Consider the following 16,075-nt stretch of genomic DNA (forward strand, 5'->3'; position numbering starts at 1 on the left):
AAGATTTTAATTTATCTTCAATTTCTCTTACATGTGGCCACAGTGCAGGGGTAGTTGGTTTTCTGACTGGCCTAGACCATGAGCAAAGCTTTTCAGTTCTCAGAACTAAATGTCAACCATGTTTTCTACTTGACATGACTCAAATGCCTATGAGCCTCTGTCTTAACTTGTTTGCTTTTATAAAGTTCCTTTTGAAAACCCACTTAAAATAACAAGTAGTTGAAAGTTATGGTCTAAAGGCACTCTAACAATCAATTCTTCAAACCTCTCAGACTCTGTACCCATTTCAACTTCATTGAACTGTTAGAAATTAGTTCACATCCATAGCTAGGCTCCAAGCTTATTTATTACCTACAATTTTCTATTTTAAAATACATTTCAGAATCCTAGATCCTGGGCCAAACTTCTGAACCTCTGATAGTTCTCACAAACTCATTCTCATCATTTCTGTTCTTCAGGCTCATTAAGTGCCCCACTGCCTCTCTGTTCATCAAGGTAACAGCCTTCTGCCTTGTCTTCCCTTCCCAGCCTGTTCACTGAATGGTTTACTCATGTTACCCACTCTCTTGCCAGTCTGTCAGTTCCATGACCAAGTCTCACACTTACCTGGTAAAACATCTCCTTCCTCAGCTCTGTTCTTGGGCTGCTGAATTCTGATGAAGAAAATTTGGACCTTGCTCAAATCCTCAAAAATTCATGGTTTATGTAATCAGCAGGGATTTAGGACTGACTGGGAAAGATTTTGAATGAATACAGTACCCTAAGAAAAGCTATGTTCTAGAAAACAAAAATTGTCAATTCTTGACCTTTGCATATTGACATACTTCAAGGTCAATTCTAGGCTCTCCTTTTTTTATCACCTTATACACTCTCTCTAAGATCTCATTCTTGCCTTTAGCCACCTTTTTATTGTTTTTTTTTTTTTACAAACCAACTTCTGGAGTTGCCATATTTATTCAATAACTCTCAATGTTGAACATGACAAATTTAGAGCTCCAGATCATATCCTGCACCTGAGCTCTAGACTCATATTCAAGTGCTTGCTAGACAACTCCATGTGGACATCTCAAAAGAAATGAAAATTCGACAAGTGCAAACCTCAACCTGAGATCTTCTCTTCTCTCCAAAATAAGATCTTCCATCCAACCAATTGGTTAGGCCAGAAACTTGGGGCATCAATCTTGGCTTATGTCTCTCATTTCTGCCATATGTAATGTGTTGCAAAATTCAGTGGACTTTACTTCCTAAATAATTCTATGTGTATCTGTTTCTCTCAGTCTTCACTCCTGACATTCTAATGGTTTACTAATTAATCTCACTATATCCTCACTGTTCTTTCCTCTCATCCACTCACATCATAATAGCCAGAGATATATTTTCAAGGTGTAGATGTGATGATCTCATTCTCCACTTTGGACAAGCAAATGAACAAAACCTGTAATGGCTTTTTGTTTATTTTAGGATAAAGTTGAAAACTCTTAATGTGAGATACAAAGCCTTTCATATTTTTGTATGAGCCTACCTCTCCAACCTCATAATGCATTACTTCTATTTTGAATTTTCTTTTTTCATGATAATATATTTCTGAATTATCTTTCCTATATGTATTGGGCCACTTGCACTTTGTGGAAGAGAAAGAACAAAAAGAAAGAGCAACAAATAATATAAGTAAGTCATTTTATTGATAATATATTTCATAAAATCAAAAATTTAGGCATGTAAGGATCCCAGATATCACCTAAATGCAAGTAAATGTGGGTGTCTAAGTTAGTAAGATTAGTAGGTATAATTTTTGACAGCCAGATGACACTTCAAATTTAGGAGAAGATAAGAGTGTTGAAATGTCTTTTTATCTTATCTTGAACATTTTGTCCAAAGGGGAATTATCATGGGGAAATAAAATAGGTTTATATGTGTTTGTAGAAAGAGAAAGATAGATGTGCTATTTCAACCATTACATTCTTAGTGATAACTATGAGATTGGAAAGGAAAAAGAGCTAAAGAGAACCTGTTATTTCTAGCAATTAATATACCAGAACAACTGTGAACTGCCCCCTAAATTAGTAGCAGGCTAACTCCATCTAAGGGGAAGAGACTCTGCCCAAGAAGAGGATGCTGTTGGTCTTATTGTGCTTGATGAAGAACAGGAAAGGGTGATCACAGTGGAAACTGTATGCTCGTGGTGATAACAAACCAAATTCTATACCAGTAGCAGCTGCAGCCTCTGTGCCCTCCTCATTCACCTCCACAAAGGACTTGTGTAGGATTTTAGACACCACGAGACCCCGGCTCCCAGTCATGCCAGAGAAGTCAGCGTCCTGTGGACTGAAGGCATCCAGCATCCCCAGGGACATCATTGTGTCCTTCAGGTCATAGCTCTCTTCCACTTTGAACCGAGGTAAATATAAATCCACGAATCTCTCTCTCATATTCTGTGAGCTTGTCCACTCTATTAATTTCTCAGCGGTGAGTTTGTCTTCAAGCTGTAAAAATGGAAAGAAGGCACAGCCGACATGAGCCTCAGTGGACACCCAAATCAACGTTAACACGGGATTGAATCATGTAGAAAACCTTTCTTTTAATAGAAAATGTAATTGGAGAAGATTCAGTTTATTAGATTTAATCCCAGGAGGTAAAAATAACACAGATGTGAATAAAATTATCCAATCAATTAAATGTACTTATATATTCATGACTGTGTTATTTTTCTGCGTATATGGACATCTAACTATATATTTATATATGTATAGATACATCTGCATACATATATATGCAAGTACAGAATCATTAAACAAAAGTATTTTGTAAGAGATGAACTATATCTCCATTTCTTATGCTCCTCGCCTACAACTCCATCTTCAGATTTCTCTTGTTAATGTCTTTGTGTACATAATTTTTTCCATAGTGCAATTCTGACATGCACCCTATTTTTATTCCTGTTTCTTTCTTGACCTATTTGTAAACTTTTCCCATATAGATATATATATATTTCTCTAACAAGTTTAAATTGTTACATAGTGCTAGTATTAAGTTGATATTCAATGTATACATCTTAACTTAAGAGATTTTAAGCATTAGCTGTGTGTCAGTCTCTAGGCTAAACCATTGATAATTCAAAGATGAAGCATTGATCCTCGTCTGAATTTTTCATTATTTTGAGCCGCTTCTGTCCAAAGGCTTTTGCCTTGTTTACATTAGTTAGCTTAGGATCAAATCCCAGGACTTGGATGTCATTGATAACAAGGATTGCTGAGCTGGAGTATGAATATTGTAATGGCCCTTTACATATATTTCTATATTACTTTCCCTGAGGGTCTCCAATTTCCAGGGTTACCACAATATATATTTTGAGTGTGACAAGATTACTGCAACTTCAGCGTCATCATCAACTATTATAGGAATTGCAGATGGCCATTTTTGGAATGTCTTTAATGTGACAGATATTGTTATTGGTATTTTTACGTATTAACTTTATTATAACAATGCTAAGGGGAAAATTCTGTGATTCCTTTTTGTTTTGCTTTGTTGTTTGACTCCTAGCAATGAGGGTCCGAATGGTTTTTGAACACCTCGTCACAGAATACTTCTAAATTGAAAAGTAGCATCAGGATAAATCTATTTGTCCACTGTAGGCTTTGTTTTTTAAGTTTTCTTGTTGTGTTTATGAATGAACTTGCAACTATTTCCATTTTCACCTACATATGAGTGTTAATTTCCTTATCCTCAAATAAGTACACTGGAATATATCAGAAGTTCTTATGGCTGTAAAATATAATGTTTTTTTTTTTTCTGAACTGACATTTTATAGTTCCCTCAGAATATTAATGGGACCTGTGATGTTAAGATTTTCCATATATTCTTCTATATCACACTGCAATACATAGAATACTTATTTTTTGGGATGTGGCATGTTCCAGGTTCTCCTTAGCAATTCTTTTTTAGGATATATGCAAAGAAGAAATGATGTATTCTGTACTTGAGCTCTGCCAGCCATCACCTGTGAGCAATGCTTCCATGAACTGTCCATGCAAGCATTGTGCTACTAGGAAATCAGGCAAAAGAAGGAAGAATTGGAGGTACAGGATTTTACCTTCTTCAGACCATCCACTTCATTTGGCAGCAGCAACATCATACTTAGGTCTTTGTGTTTGTATGGAATTTCCAGGATCTTGGCTTGCATGTCCTTCAGTTCAGTGAAATTAAAGGAATTGGTTTGTTTCATCATTTGCACTGGTTTGGTGGTAACCTGCAGTAATTAATGTGGGAAACAAATGCCAAGTGAGGCCTAAGTCAAAGAAAGATAATACTGTTGAGATACCAAGTACATCCTCATTCAAAGAAATGATCTGGGTATTTTGTGAACTAGAGAGGAGTTTCTTCAAGAATTCCCTACTAAATACAGTAATATAAAATTAAACAGGAAAATACAGCCATGACAAAGTCTATTGTCTCCCTGCAGCTGTAAATTCTATCAGATATGAATTAAAATTTAGCATTCCATATATAACTACATTTTATGATAAATAAATTATAGATAATACCTTGTTCAGCCAAAATTTTTCCTCCACAGTATATTCTTTATCAAATTTCTTGTCCCACTGCCCTTTGAAATAGACTGCGTTCACCAGAACCAGAATGGCAGAGCTGAGAGAGCTATCAGGAAACAGATCCTTGATTTTTCCTGCAAAACAAAGAAAAGCAAAGTTCTGTCATGAAAGTACAAGTGGTTTGTCTGAAGGGTGCTTTGAAAGTTACAACTGATCATTAATTATTCACACGAGTCACCTCTTTAAGGACTATGTGACCAATAGTTCACGAGGTGCCCCTTTCCTCATGGCACCAACCTGATGGAGTTACCCCTGATGGGGATGGCCCTTCTTTTCACTGGAAATGTGTTTAGAATCTCTGTCTGTGGCAGACTTCAGTCCTCACACACTGAATATTGATAAATGGATATCAGCTACTCTTTCAACAAATACATCCCCTTGCTCTGTCCCTTCTTTGTTCTTCCATATCTCTGTCCTCACTTCTCCCTCCTTGCCTTCCTCCTTTTCTGTTTTTTTAACTTTGGCCTCACTTCTCAGAGGAAGGAGGGCTGAATTACTCTTTAGGACAAATGGCATGAAGTCTGTTATCTGAAACACATGCACTGTGCTGCCAGACAGCATTCCCTGGGGTGTCTTCCTCTTCCTTTGAACTTTGAATTACGGTAGGTTTGGCCTCTTACGGGGTTGGGAGGTAGGATAGGGGTTCATAGGATGGAGGCTTTCTTAAGCTCTGTGTCCTGGATGGGCAAAACAGCTTGGATAACCCCTTAGATTGCAGGGATGGAGAACAGGGCAGGCAGCTCCAGCTGCAGGTGGCAACGAAGGGAGTTTACAGGAGAGCTGCTTCTTGGCCAGTTAAGGAAGGAGATGAGAACCCTTTCTAATGTTTCTCTTAGGGAACCACATACAGAAGTTAAGGCTCTTATTTAAAGTAATGGATGTGAACCCAAGATGGGGTCTGAGCCGAGACTTGGGGTCCACAAAGATTCTGTCATCCACGGCATTGATCAAACACAGATCTCCAGCTGTTTTTCTAGGTAGCTGGTCCTGTGACCCCTCCTGGGTTCCCTCATTTCTCTCCACATTGACTTGGAACACTCTACCATTTTCAGGACCCTCCACTGTCCTCTCTGCAAAGTCATTTCATTTTCCTCTCTGGGCACCCCAGCAGTGTCAAGCACAGGGTTCACACACAGCAGGGACTCAGTGTGTTTCTTTATAAGTGGTCTCCCATACTCTACCATTTGTTTGGCTCTCCACCCAGGAATTAATCTTCTTGCGACTTTCTTCTGCAGCATTTATAAAATCAGCAGATTCCACACCGGAAAGGTAAAATTTCTTAACATTTTCCATGTATTCCTTTGAGATGGGAAGGAAGAAAGGAGAAATTGAGCAATTTATTATTAACTATGTATTCTCAAGTTGGTTATTTTCAATGTTAAGAAAATATAGCACAGGAATCAAGACTCGAAAGACTTCTACATTTTCTTCCCCGTGCGTATTTTTATACAGCACCATTTTGGGTAATGTGAAATGGAAGTACAGGCTGGCACAAGAATGAGGTCTCTGAAGGGCAATACCATCTGACAAAGGCAGGAGCAGAAGAGGCTGTGGGTTGCAAACTGCAAAGCTTGTTGTTCTGAAGGAGATGGTGTGCTTCTGGGACTCCTCTCCAGTAATATCAACTCTTAAGGTTCTGACCTTTGCTTCTATCTTCCATCCTGGGCATTCAGTATTCCCTGGTACTTCCCCAGCTTTCCTCAGAGACTCATGAAGCCTGCCTATCCCATCAGTATCCCATTCATCATACATTTCTTGGGTCATTGTGCTATGTGACTGAATGGTGTGAGATGATTAAGGGGCATCTCACGACTTATTGTGCTACTGAGCCTGCCCATTGGTCATAAAGGAATCCCTAAACCCACACTTTCTTGGTGAATCATCAGGCTCTGGGACACTCCATTGGGTGTAGTTGTGGGAAAGGAGTCTTGCACCCTAGGTACATGCTTCCCATGGGGGTCAGCCAGGCTCATCTGCTCACTCTCCTCCATTTGGTGATTGGACGACAGAGGACCTAGGATGCAGATTAAAGGTGTGGCAGGCCAGTGAAACTTACCTGTTGAAATTGAAACTTTTTTTCTCCATAGAGCCTGTTGGCGATGCTCAGCTCATAGGCATCAGTGGGTTTCTTTAGTTCAGTCAGAAGCTTTTGAAATTGGTGATGCACATTTCCCAACTTTTCAGCCTTCAAACATCAACAAGTGAGCTCATTCCATTCTCTGCCAATGTAAGTACTAAATCCACGTAAATCTGTTAGATCCATACCTAAAGTTTGGTAGCTCCACAAATAACTTTTGTAATTATTCCCTGATATTGGTGTAATTTACCTCAAATGTCCTTCAAAAGTTTACATTCAATCTCTTTCAAGAAATTCTTTGTTTCTGCTCTAAAAAAGCTGGTCTTTTCTCTTTCCAACTACAGATGCAGCACCATTCCATCACTGAATTGTCTTCCAACTGGTACATATGGTTAGGTTAAGCTTACCAGCTAAACTTAACCACCTTAAGGGCTAGAACCATTTTCATTTTAACAGACATCAATTGCATGAGAATGTTAATTTTGTGTGTTTCAATGATGTTGTGACACGAAGCCCTGTACACTCCTAGGTGGTATTATTTGTGAGACCTGTTGACTGTGATCTATGTCTCTTCCTCACGATGGTCATACTCCAAGTGTAGGAACACTGTGTGCCTGGTAGACTGCTGAGACTTTACATCAGTATCTTTAAGCCTTTAATCCAATTCAGATGAAAATAAGAAAGCTCATAGAATTAAATAACCGCTCCAAAGAGACACAAGGTAACAGTGCCAACGTTTGAACCCAGGTCTGTCTGAATCCAGAACCTTCCACTTGCTAGCTAACACTTTTGGATTATTCAGGCTTTAAACTATATAGCTCACACAATTATTTTGTAAAGTATACTTGGACATAAGCTTATTCTTCTTAATCTCATCTGTGAGTTAATTAAAATTATATTATTTTATCAACATTATTGGGATTAATATATATTGTTATTATTTAATAATAATACATAATATTATATGGTTTTCCAGTAATCCAGGCACAGTTAGTAATGTATCCCTGTATTGAGGAAGATCTTCTATTACCGCCAGCACTGGCATGAGGCAGTGTATCTCAGAGCTGTGGTGCCTGCCCACATTCCCCGTGTATGAACAGCCGAGGAGGAATTTGAAGTTAGTCTTCCAGTTCCAGAAGTCATGCTGTTAATCATTATGCTGATCTCTTCTCAGGAAAAAAAAAATGAAATAAATAAGTATGTAATATGAAATAAATAACTCTACTTGTCCAGTGTATTTTGTCCAAGATTTCCCCTATAAATGGACTTTTCCCTGAGATCCCCAGTTTGAACTCTGACCCTCTTGGATATGCGTTTCTCCTTCTAGACCCGAGTGCTCTGTGACTCACATGAGCTGTTGTAGGGCTTCCTCTTGTGTTGTCTGTGACGTCATTAAAGTGAAGGACCTGAAAGAGACAGAAAGTGGGACTAGAAAACTTTACTCAAAAGATCTGTCTTTTCAGAGGAATCAAAAAAGGAAAGTAAAGAAAAAAGAAAGAAAGAAAGAAAGCCAACAAATAAACAAAAGAACACCCTCCTCAACAATACAGAATAAGAAAACACTAAAGAAATAAAGCAAAAAGAATAAAGAAAATTTCAACGTATGCATTTGCTCGTTGAAAAGCTACAGCTGAGCTGGTTGGTCACTAGCCACTGCAAAGAATCCTGATTCATCATTCATTCATGGTTGAGGAATCATGTGAAGATGTTTCCCATGGATTTAAGTCAGTGCATCACTTCCACAAGTGCTGTGGCATTTAAGCCTCACCTCTGGTTGTTGGGCAATTGTAGGAGTTCATCCCAGCTCCCAAAGGAAATCTAAGCACAGGGAAGCAGATGGGGCAGAGCACTGGGGGAGGGCACATGCCCCCCACAGCCCTGTGCTCACTCAGTCATGGGAATGCTTGACCAGCCTCCTGTGCTACCTCTGGGGGCAGCCAGATCTGTGAACTTCTGCACAGAAGCCAACAGAGAAATCAATCTAATCAGGCAAATATAAAGGAAGCTGACATCTACCTGGCCAATTTGGAGCGCAGTGTTTCCTTGGGCCCCTGAGTAGGTCATGGCTAACGCTGATGTGATGCTGAGAGGGGAATAGAAGATGTTGTCCTTCTTTGATTTTTTGAACCGTTGAAACAGATCAAGTGCGAAGTGGGTGTTTGCTTCACTGAGTGAATTCATGGCGACCTTGATGTGATCTGGAACTCCTGCAAAAGCATCATGTTCATGGGATAATGAATTTACTGAAGGGGACGTTAGTCTGTAATGAAATTTTCTTAGAAGAAATGACATATTTGGGTTGTGGGATTCTGGCAAATAAAGTTTTTCATTGTTTTACTTTTCAAGCCTTTTTCAATGTACATGTATAAATTTCATTTTTGGAAGATTATCTAAATTATTATTTAAAAAACTTTTGTGAAAAATTAATGGACCTTCTTTGCCTTTCTTTCATCACTAGCTGTCTTATAATTGATAGTAAGACCATGATCCATGTGGATCACATCCAGCCAGCTCCCATGACGCACTGCTCTGCTTTTTCCTTCGAGGCTCCATGGGTGCCTGACACCCTCCTCTCCACCACTTGTGCTCCTAAGGGAGCATTTACTTCATCAGAAGTAAATATATTAGGTAAAGGATACACCAGGTGAAGAAGCTGTTTCAATTTTTCCCTGGCAGAATAAGTAAAATGCAATCATACAGAATGAATAGATACATGATGTAGAAGACATCAATGTTATTATTTTAAAAAATGATTCATGCTGTTAAGCTGGAGCAGCTGGAAGCTCTTACCTTCCTGGAGGAAGCAGAGGTGGGCAGGGAGCCTGTAAGCCTGTGTGTGGTGAATGGTGGGATCCTGAATATATACCTCTCTGTTGTAACCTCCCATTGCTTGGTGCGGTTGGTATTTCAAGTAAATCAACTTTTGATTTCTTAACCAGGCTAAGTGTCACCTTCATGAACATGAAATGTTTATGAGAAAAAACATTGTTCTATTCCTGTATTTCATATTGACCTGCAGAAGTAATTGTGGGCTTGCAATCATTGGCAATCATTGACTCACATGAAATGCATGGAGGCACTTTTCTAATACCAATGAGAATAAAGGTAAAATTCAACTGTCTCTCATGCTCCGAGCTACACTCACGCAGAAATAACCCTTAAAAAATCTTTCTTACTCTGATGTTCAATAGTCTTTAAGTTCACCTTCAAATGCCAACAGTTAAAATCTTACGTTTTCAATTTTATGTTCTAAAGGGGTATTTAAATCTGTTGATTTCCTTAGTAATCATTCTTTATAATCAGAAAAATAGCTCGAATTCTGTTTACAGAGATTCCGATGCAGTGTCACAGCAGGATGTGGATAACAGAAACCTAAGCCTTCTTTTAAAGGCTGTACCTTGACAGGGCTCCTCCTTGTCACCTTCCATGCCCCCTTGTATCCAGTCCCAGATTTTCCCTGCTTTAGAATATCAGTGGGACACTATTTCCCTTGCAGTGTTAACATGCTTATAATGAGAAGAACAGTTGACTGAAACAGGGCCGTTTTGCATGGCCAAATTTGTATTTTTTGTGTAAATATGAATTAGAAAAAATAATTGTTTGAGCTCCAGAATCATGCCATTTCTCTGTCACCCTGCCCTGTAGCACATTGCCCTCAGGTTCATGGAATGGACACTGTAGTCGAATGTCTGTAAGAAACAGTGAGAACCAGGGGTTGTTTGAATGCCATGGTTAATTCTGCTGTCACTGTGGCCTTATTCCTTTCATGTACATAGTCTTCCCATAGGCAGAATAATATTAAAAACTGTTGACTTTTATTGAGTAAAGATATGTATTCACCCATTTCCACCTTTAACAACTCATTGAAACAGGTCCCTTTGTTGTTCCCATTTCATGAATGACAGAAGTGAGGCACACAGCAGTTGGACAGAAGCCCAGGTTTCTACTGTTGTGAATTGCACTGTGAGATATCCAGGCAGACAGTCTGGCTCAGGACTCTGCCTGTGGATCCACCACCCCAACTGTGTGAGACAGACTCTGGGTTTACAAAGACGTGTCTCCTTATGTTGAAATGTAGAGAACAGTTTTCTTCTGCACTCTCAGCAGAGATGATTCATTGACAGAATCCAAAGGGGCAGGAATGTGTCAAATGCTCAGCCCCCAAACTCTCCTCTGTGGGCCCCACAATCACCAGGAGGGAAGGCTGGCCATTCAGGTACCATCTTGGGCCCCATCCTGAGACACCCAAGAACAGTGAGTGGGAATGGATTTGGGGTGATTTCCTCTGAGTGTGGGGTTCAGAGAGAGCGTGAAATCATGCCCAGCCCTCCATTCCCCCAAGCAGTTCTATCAAGCTGGGTTTGAGTACATGAGAAACTCTGAGAGGGAATGGAGGTGGACAGAAGAAGTGTCTTTCCCAAGTGTGCACTGTCCCCAGGGGCTTGGCTATGGCTGGGGACAGGGCTGTTCTTGCAAGGCATCCGGCCTCTTATCTCCCTTACCACAGTGGTAGGGCTGTGTGTACTGGGGACTGACATTCTAAATGAGATATAACTCATACACCATAAGGTTCACCTTTGTAAAATGTACTAGTCACTTGTTTTTAGTACTTTCACAGGGTTGTGAAACTGTCACCATGGTCTAATTCCAGAAAAACTTCATCCTTCTCCACAGAAACCACTTCCACAGTTCTCCCCTTACCTCAGTCCCTGGAAAACACTGATATACTTCTTGTCTTTCTGGTCATCTCATATAAATGGTTTTGCACGGTATGTGGCCTTTTGTAACAGGTTCCTTTCACTTAACATAGTGTTTTCAAGTTTCATCCATTTTGTAGCATGTATCTGTGCTTCATTTCTTTATGTGACTAGATAATGTTCCATTGTACGATATACCACTTTGTTGTTATCCATTCATGTGTGGATGTACTCTTAGGTTTTGACTACTCTTTGGCTATTGTGAAAATGCTAAGCTGAACTCTCATGTAGGAATTTCAGTGTGAACATAAGTTTTAATTTCTTAAGTGCATAGTGAAATCACTACATCATATGGTAAGTCTATGTTTGATTTTGAAGAACTGCCCAACTGTTCTCCACAGTGTCTGGCCATTTTATGTTCCCTCCAGCATATGATGGGAAAATGTATGACAGTTCTGATTTCTCTTCCCTGTCCAACTCTTGTTAATGTATTTGGATCCTTTTAACACCTGCCACGAGCAGGGTCTCTTGTCTCAGCACATCATGCATTCACAGGAAGATTCACCTACTACAACTTCCCAGAATCACAGAGGATGGAGGTAGAAGGTGAAGGGTGAGAGGATCTTTGTAAAACTGAAAGGTTTTTCTGCCTGAAATGCACCCCCAGACCATGATGCTGTTGGATCTCCTTTATCAATATACGTGTAGTGAAACCCTCAATGAGATTGGTATGTAAAAGATCCTTGAGTTGAGATGAGGTGGGTGTAAGGAAGGATGTAGACTATTGGAGATTTGATGAAGGAATATGTCCAAAGGTAGAAGAGTATGACAAGAGAAAAGATGCAGGATGAAAAATTAGAAACAGAAGGAATAGGAGCTTCTCAGTCGAGGCTGCATCACCGGCCATAGTCTCCAGATAGAAGTGGAGGTTCCTAGAGCAGTGGCAGGATGAGTTTCTTTCGGTTCAAAGAGAAAGGGACCTACCCTTATAGGACTGAAGCAAGAGGCTCAGCCTGGCTGTAGAAAGAAGACATTTAGTGAGAAATTAGGATAAAGTGGGCTTCAAGGGAACTTCTGACTAAGGCTGAATTCTCCTGAGACTACACTACCAAGATTTCTCATGCAAATGTTGATTGATTTTGAGGAAAAGACACTCATTGATAAGGACCAAGTGTTTGCTAAAACTTAGAGAAAGCTTAAGTTACTTCAAATGAGAAATCATTTCATAGCTCTTTTCTGTTACTGAAAAGTGCTCCTGGCATGTAATAGGCAGGATTATGACATCCTGATGTCATACAGTGTCATAGACAACTCAGAAGTTTCAGAAGTTTTTGCATGTGAATACTTGCCAACCCTTGTCTTTGGGTATTTCTAAATATACACCAACAACATTTGTTGCGGGAATCCAGATGCCCAATAAAACTCAAGAGGGAATTATACTTTGAGGAACCACCCTGCTATTTGTTAAGAAATATCTCCTTGGTTTTCCCAAACTATACTTCCTTGTGAGTGTGTGAGGATTTGTCAGCATTAGTGAGTTGCAAATCCTGGAGGCATTTTATTTCTTCCTTCTTACAAAGTATGTGATTGTGTCTGTGTACATAGAAACTGGTAAATGGAGAAGACCTTTCAAGCATCCAATAATAGAATATCAGCCAGTTCCTATATTTCCTGTAGATACAGACATAGATATAGTTATGTATGCATTGAATAATGTGGGAATGGGGTTAATTAGTATTTCTTTTTAATTTTCACAGGGAGACCCACTCCATGAAGGTTTGAAAAGATGTTAGGGAATTGGTCTCACATGTAGGCAAATCATGGAAGACTGTGACAAATTCATATTACCTCCTCCCTTTCCCCATTCCCACACCTACAATACCAGCCAGGACAGTCCTCTTACTTGATGCTTTCAACCAAATCCAACACTGTCATTCATTGAATTCTCTTTTTAAAAATTATTGTTCTTTTTTTCCAGCTGTATCATAGGTTTATAACATTATATAAATTTCAGATGTACATCATTATTTTTCCTTTCTTATGGAGATTACATCATGTTCACCACCCACAGGTTAATTACAGTCCATCACCACTCACATGTGACTAATCACTCCTTTTGCCCTCCTCCCTTCCCCCATCCTCTCTGGTAACCACCAATCCAATTTCTGTCTCTATGTGTTTCTTTGTCGTTGTTTTTATCTTCTACTCATGAGTGAGATCATATGATATTTTCATTTATTAGTGTCTTCTTCAATTTCTTTCAACAATGTTTTATAGACTTCAGTGCACAGATCATTCCCTCTTTTATTAAGTTTATTCCTAGGTATATTATTATTTTTGTTGTGATTGTAAATGGGATGGTATACTTAATTTCTCTTTCTGCTACTTCGTTGTTAGTGTATAGAAATGGAACTGATTTTTCTATGTTGATTTTGTATCCTGCAACTTTACTGTATTCACTTATTATTTCTAAAAATGTCTTTTTGGTTCTTTAGGGTTTTCTATATATAAAACCATGTCATCTGCAAATGGTGCCAGTTTCACTTCTTCCTTCCAATTTGTATCCTTTTTATTTCTTTTTCTTGCCTGATTGCTCTGACTAGGATTTCCAATAGTATGTTAAATAAGAGCTGTGAAAGTGGTTATCCTTGTCTGCTTCCTATTCTTAGAGAGATAGCTTTCCGTTTTTCTCCATTGAGAATGATGTTAGCTGTGGGTTTGTCATATATGGCCTTTATTATGTAGAGGTACTTTCCTTCTATACCCATTTTATTTAGAGTTTTTATCATAAATGGATGCTGTATCTTGTCAAATGCTTTCTCTGCATCTATTGAGATGATCATGTGATTTTTATTCTTCATTTTCTAATGTGTATAACATTGATTGATTTGTAGATATTTAACCATCCCAGCGTTCTTGAAATAAATCCCACTTGATCATGGTGTATGATCTTTTAAATGTATTGTTGTATTTGATTTGCTAGTATTTTGTTGATTTTTGTGTTGATGTTCATCAGTGATATTGGCCTGTAATTTTCTTTTTTTGTGATGTCTTTGTCTGGTTTTGGCATCTGGGTAATGTTGGCTTCGTAGAATGAGCTAGGAAGCTTCACCTCCTTTTCAATCTTTTGGAAGAGTTTGAGAAGGAAACCATTAAGCTTTCTTTGAATGTTTAGCAGTATTCACCAGATAGCCGTCTGGTCCTGGACTTTTATTTTTTGGGAGGTTTTTAACTACTGTTTTGATCTCCTTACTGGTGATTGTTCTATTCAAATTCTCTACTTCTTATTGATTCATCTTAGGAAGGTTGTATGATTCCACAAATCTATCTATTTCTTCTAGATTGGTGTATAGCTTTTCATAGTATTCTCTTATAATTTTCTGTATTTCTGAGATATCCACTGTAATTTTTCCTCTTTAATTTCTGATTTTATTTATTTGAGCCTTCTCTCTTTTTTTTCTTGGTGAGTCTAGCTAAAGGTTTGCCAATTTTGTTAATCTTTTCAAAGAACCAGCTCTTGGTTTTATTGATTTCTTCTATTGTTTAGTGTCTATTTCATTTATTTCTGCTCTGATTTTTATTATTTCCTTCCTTCCCCTGATTTGGGGCTTAGTTTATTCTTCTTTTTCCATTTCCTTTAGGTGCACTGTTAGATTGTGTATTTGGGATTTTTCTGGTTTGTTGAGGTACGCCTGAATTGCTAGAAACTTCCCTCTTAGAACTGCTTTTGCTGTATCCTATAGGTTTTGGCATGTCGTATTTTCATTTTAATTTGTCCCCAGGTAATTTTTGATTTCTCCTTTGATTTCTTCATTGACCCAATCGTTGTTCAGTAGCATTTTGTTTAATCTCTACATTTTTGTGGCTTTTCTGATTTTCTTCCTGTAGTCGACTTCTAGTTTCATACCATTGTGGTCAGAAAAGATGCTTGGTATTATTTGGATCTTCTTAAATTTATTGAAACTTGTTTTGTGGCTTAATATGTGATCAATCCTGGAGAATGTTCCATGTGCATTTGAAAAGAATGTGTATTCTGTGGTTTTTGGATGGAATGTTCTGTATGTATCTACTAAGTCCATCTGGTCTAACATGTCCTTTAAAGCCAGTGTTTCCTTATTGATCTTCTGTTTGGATATCTATCATTTGGTGTAACTGGAGTGTTAAAGTCCCCTACTATTATTGTGTTACTGTCTATTTCTCTTTTTATGTCTGTTAATAATTGCTTTATATATTTAGGTGCTCCTCTGTTGGGTTCATAGATATTTGCAAGTGTTATATCCTCTTGTTTGATTGTTCCCTTTGTCATTATGTTGTGACCTTCTTTGTCTGTTGTTACAGTTTTTGTTTTAAAGTCTATTTTGTCTAATATAAGTATTGCTACCTTAGCTTTTTTTCATTGCCAGTTGCGTGGAGTATCTCTTTCTATTCCTTCAGTTTCAGTTTGTGAGTGTCTTTAGGTATGAAGTGTTTCTCTAGTATTCAGCATATGTATGAGCCTTCTTGTTTTATCCAATTGGCCACACTATTCCTTTTGAATGGAGCATTTAGTCCACTGACATTTAAAGTAGCTACTTATATGTATGTACTTATTGCCTTTTTGCTACTTTTTTTCTGAGTGTTTTAGTTGTTATTCTCTGTTCCTTTCTTCTTCTCTTACTCTCTTTCCTTGTGGTTCGATTGCTTTCTTTAGTATT

The 16,075-nt window shown here is 38.4% G+C and overlaps 1 protein-coding gene across 1 annotated transcript; it reads right to left on the reverse strand.

Moving 5' to 3' along the window:
• Positions 1 to 1,990: 1,990 nt before the first annotated feature.
• LOC100057383 (serpin B3) lies at positions 1,991 to 8,875 on the reverse strand. The gene is made up of 7 exons (XM_001491318.4): positions 8,701 to 8,875; positions 8,034 to 8,090; positions 6,664 to 6,792; positions 5,789 to 5,906; positions 4,542 to 4,681; positions 4,091 to 4,246; positions 1,991 to 2,483 (listed from the first exon to the last, which is right to left on the reverse strand). Exons 1-7 carry the CDS (start codon positions 8,863 to 8,865, stop codon positions 2,082 to 2,084), a joined length of 1,167 nt encoding a protein of 388 aa, XP_001491368.1. The 5' UTR covers positions 8,866 to 8,875; the 3' UTR covers positions 1,991 to 2,081.
• Positions 8,876 to 16,075: the final 7,200 nt, after the last annotated feature.

This window comes from Equus caballus, chromosome 8 (assembly GCF_041296265.1).
Source record: "Equus caballus isolate H_3958 breed thoroughbred chromosome 8, TB-T2T, whole genome shotgun sequence".
In the NCBI taxonomy this organism is placed as follows: domain Eukaryota; kingdom Metazoa; phylum Chordata; class Mammalia; order Perissodactyla; family Equidae; genus Equus; species Equus caballus.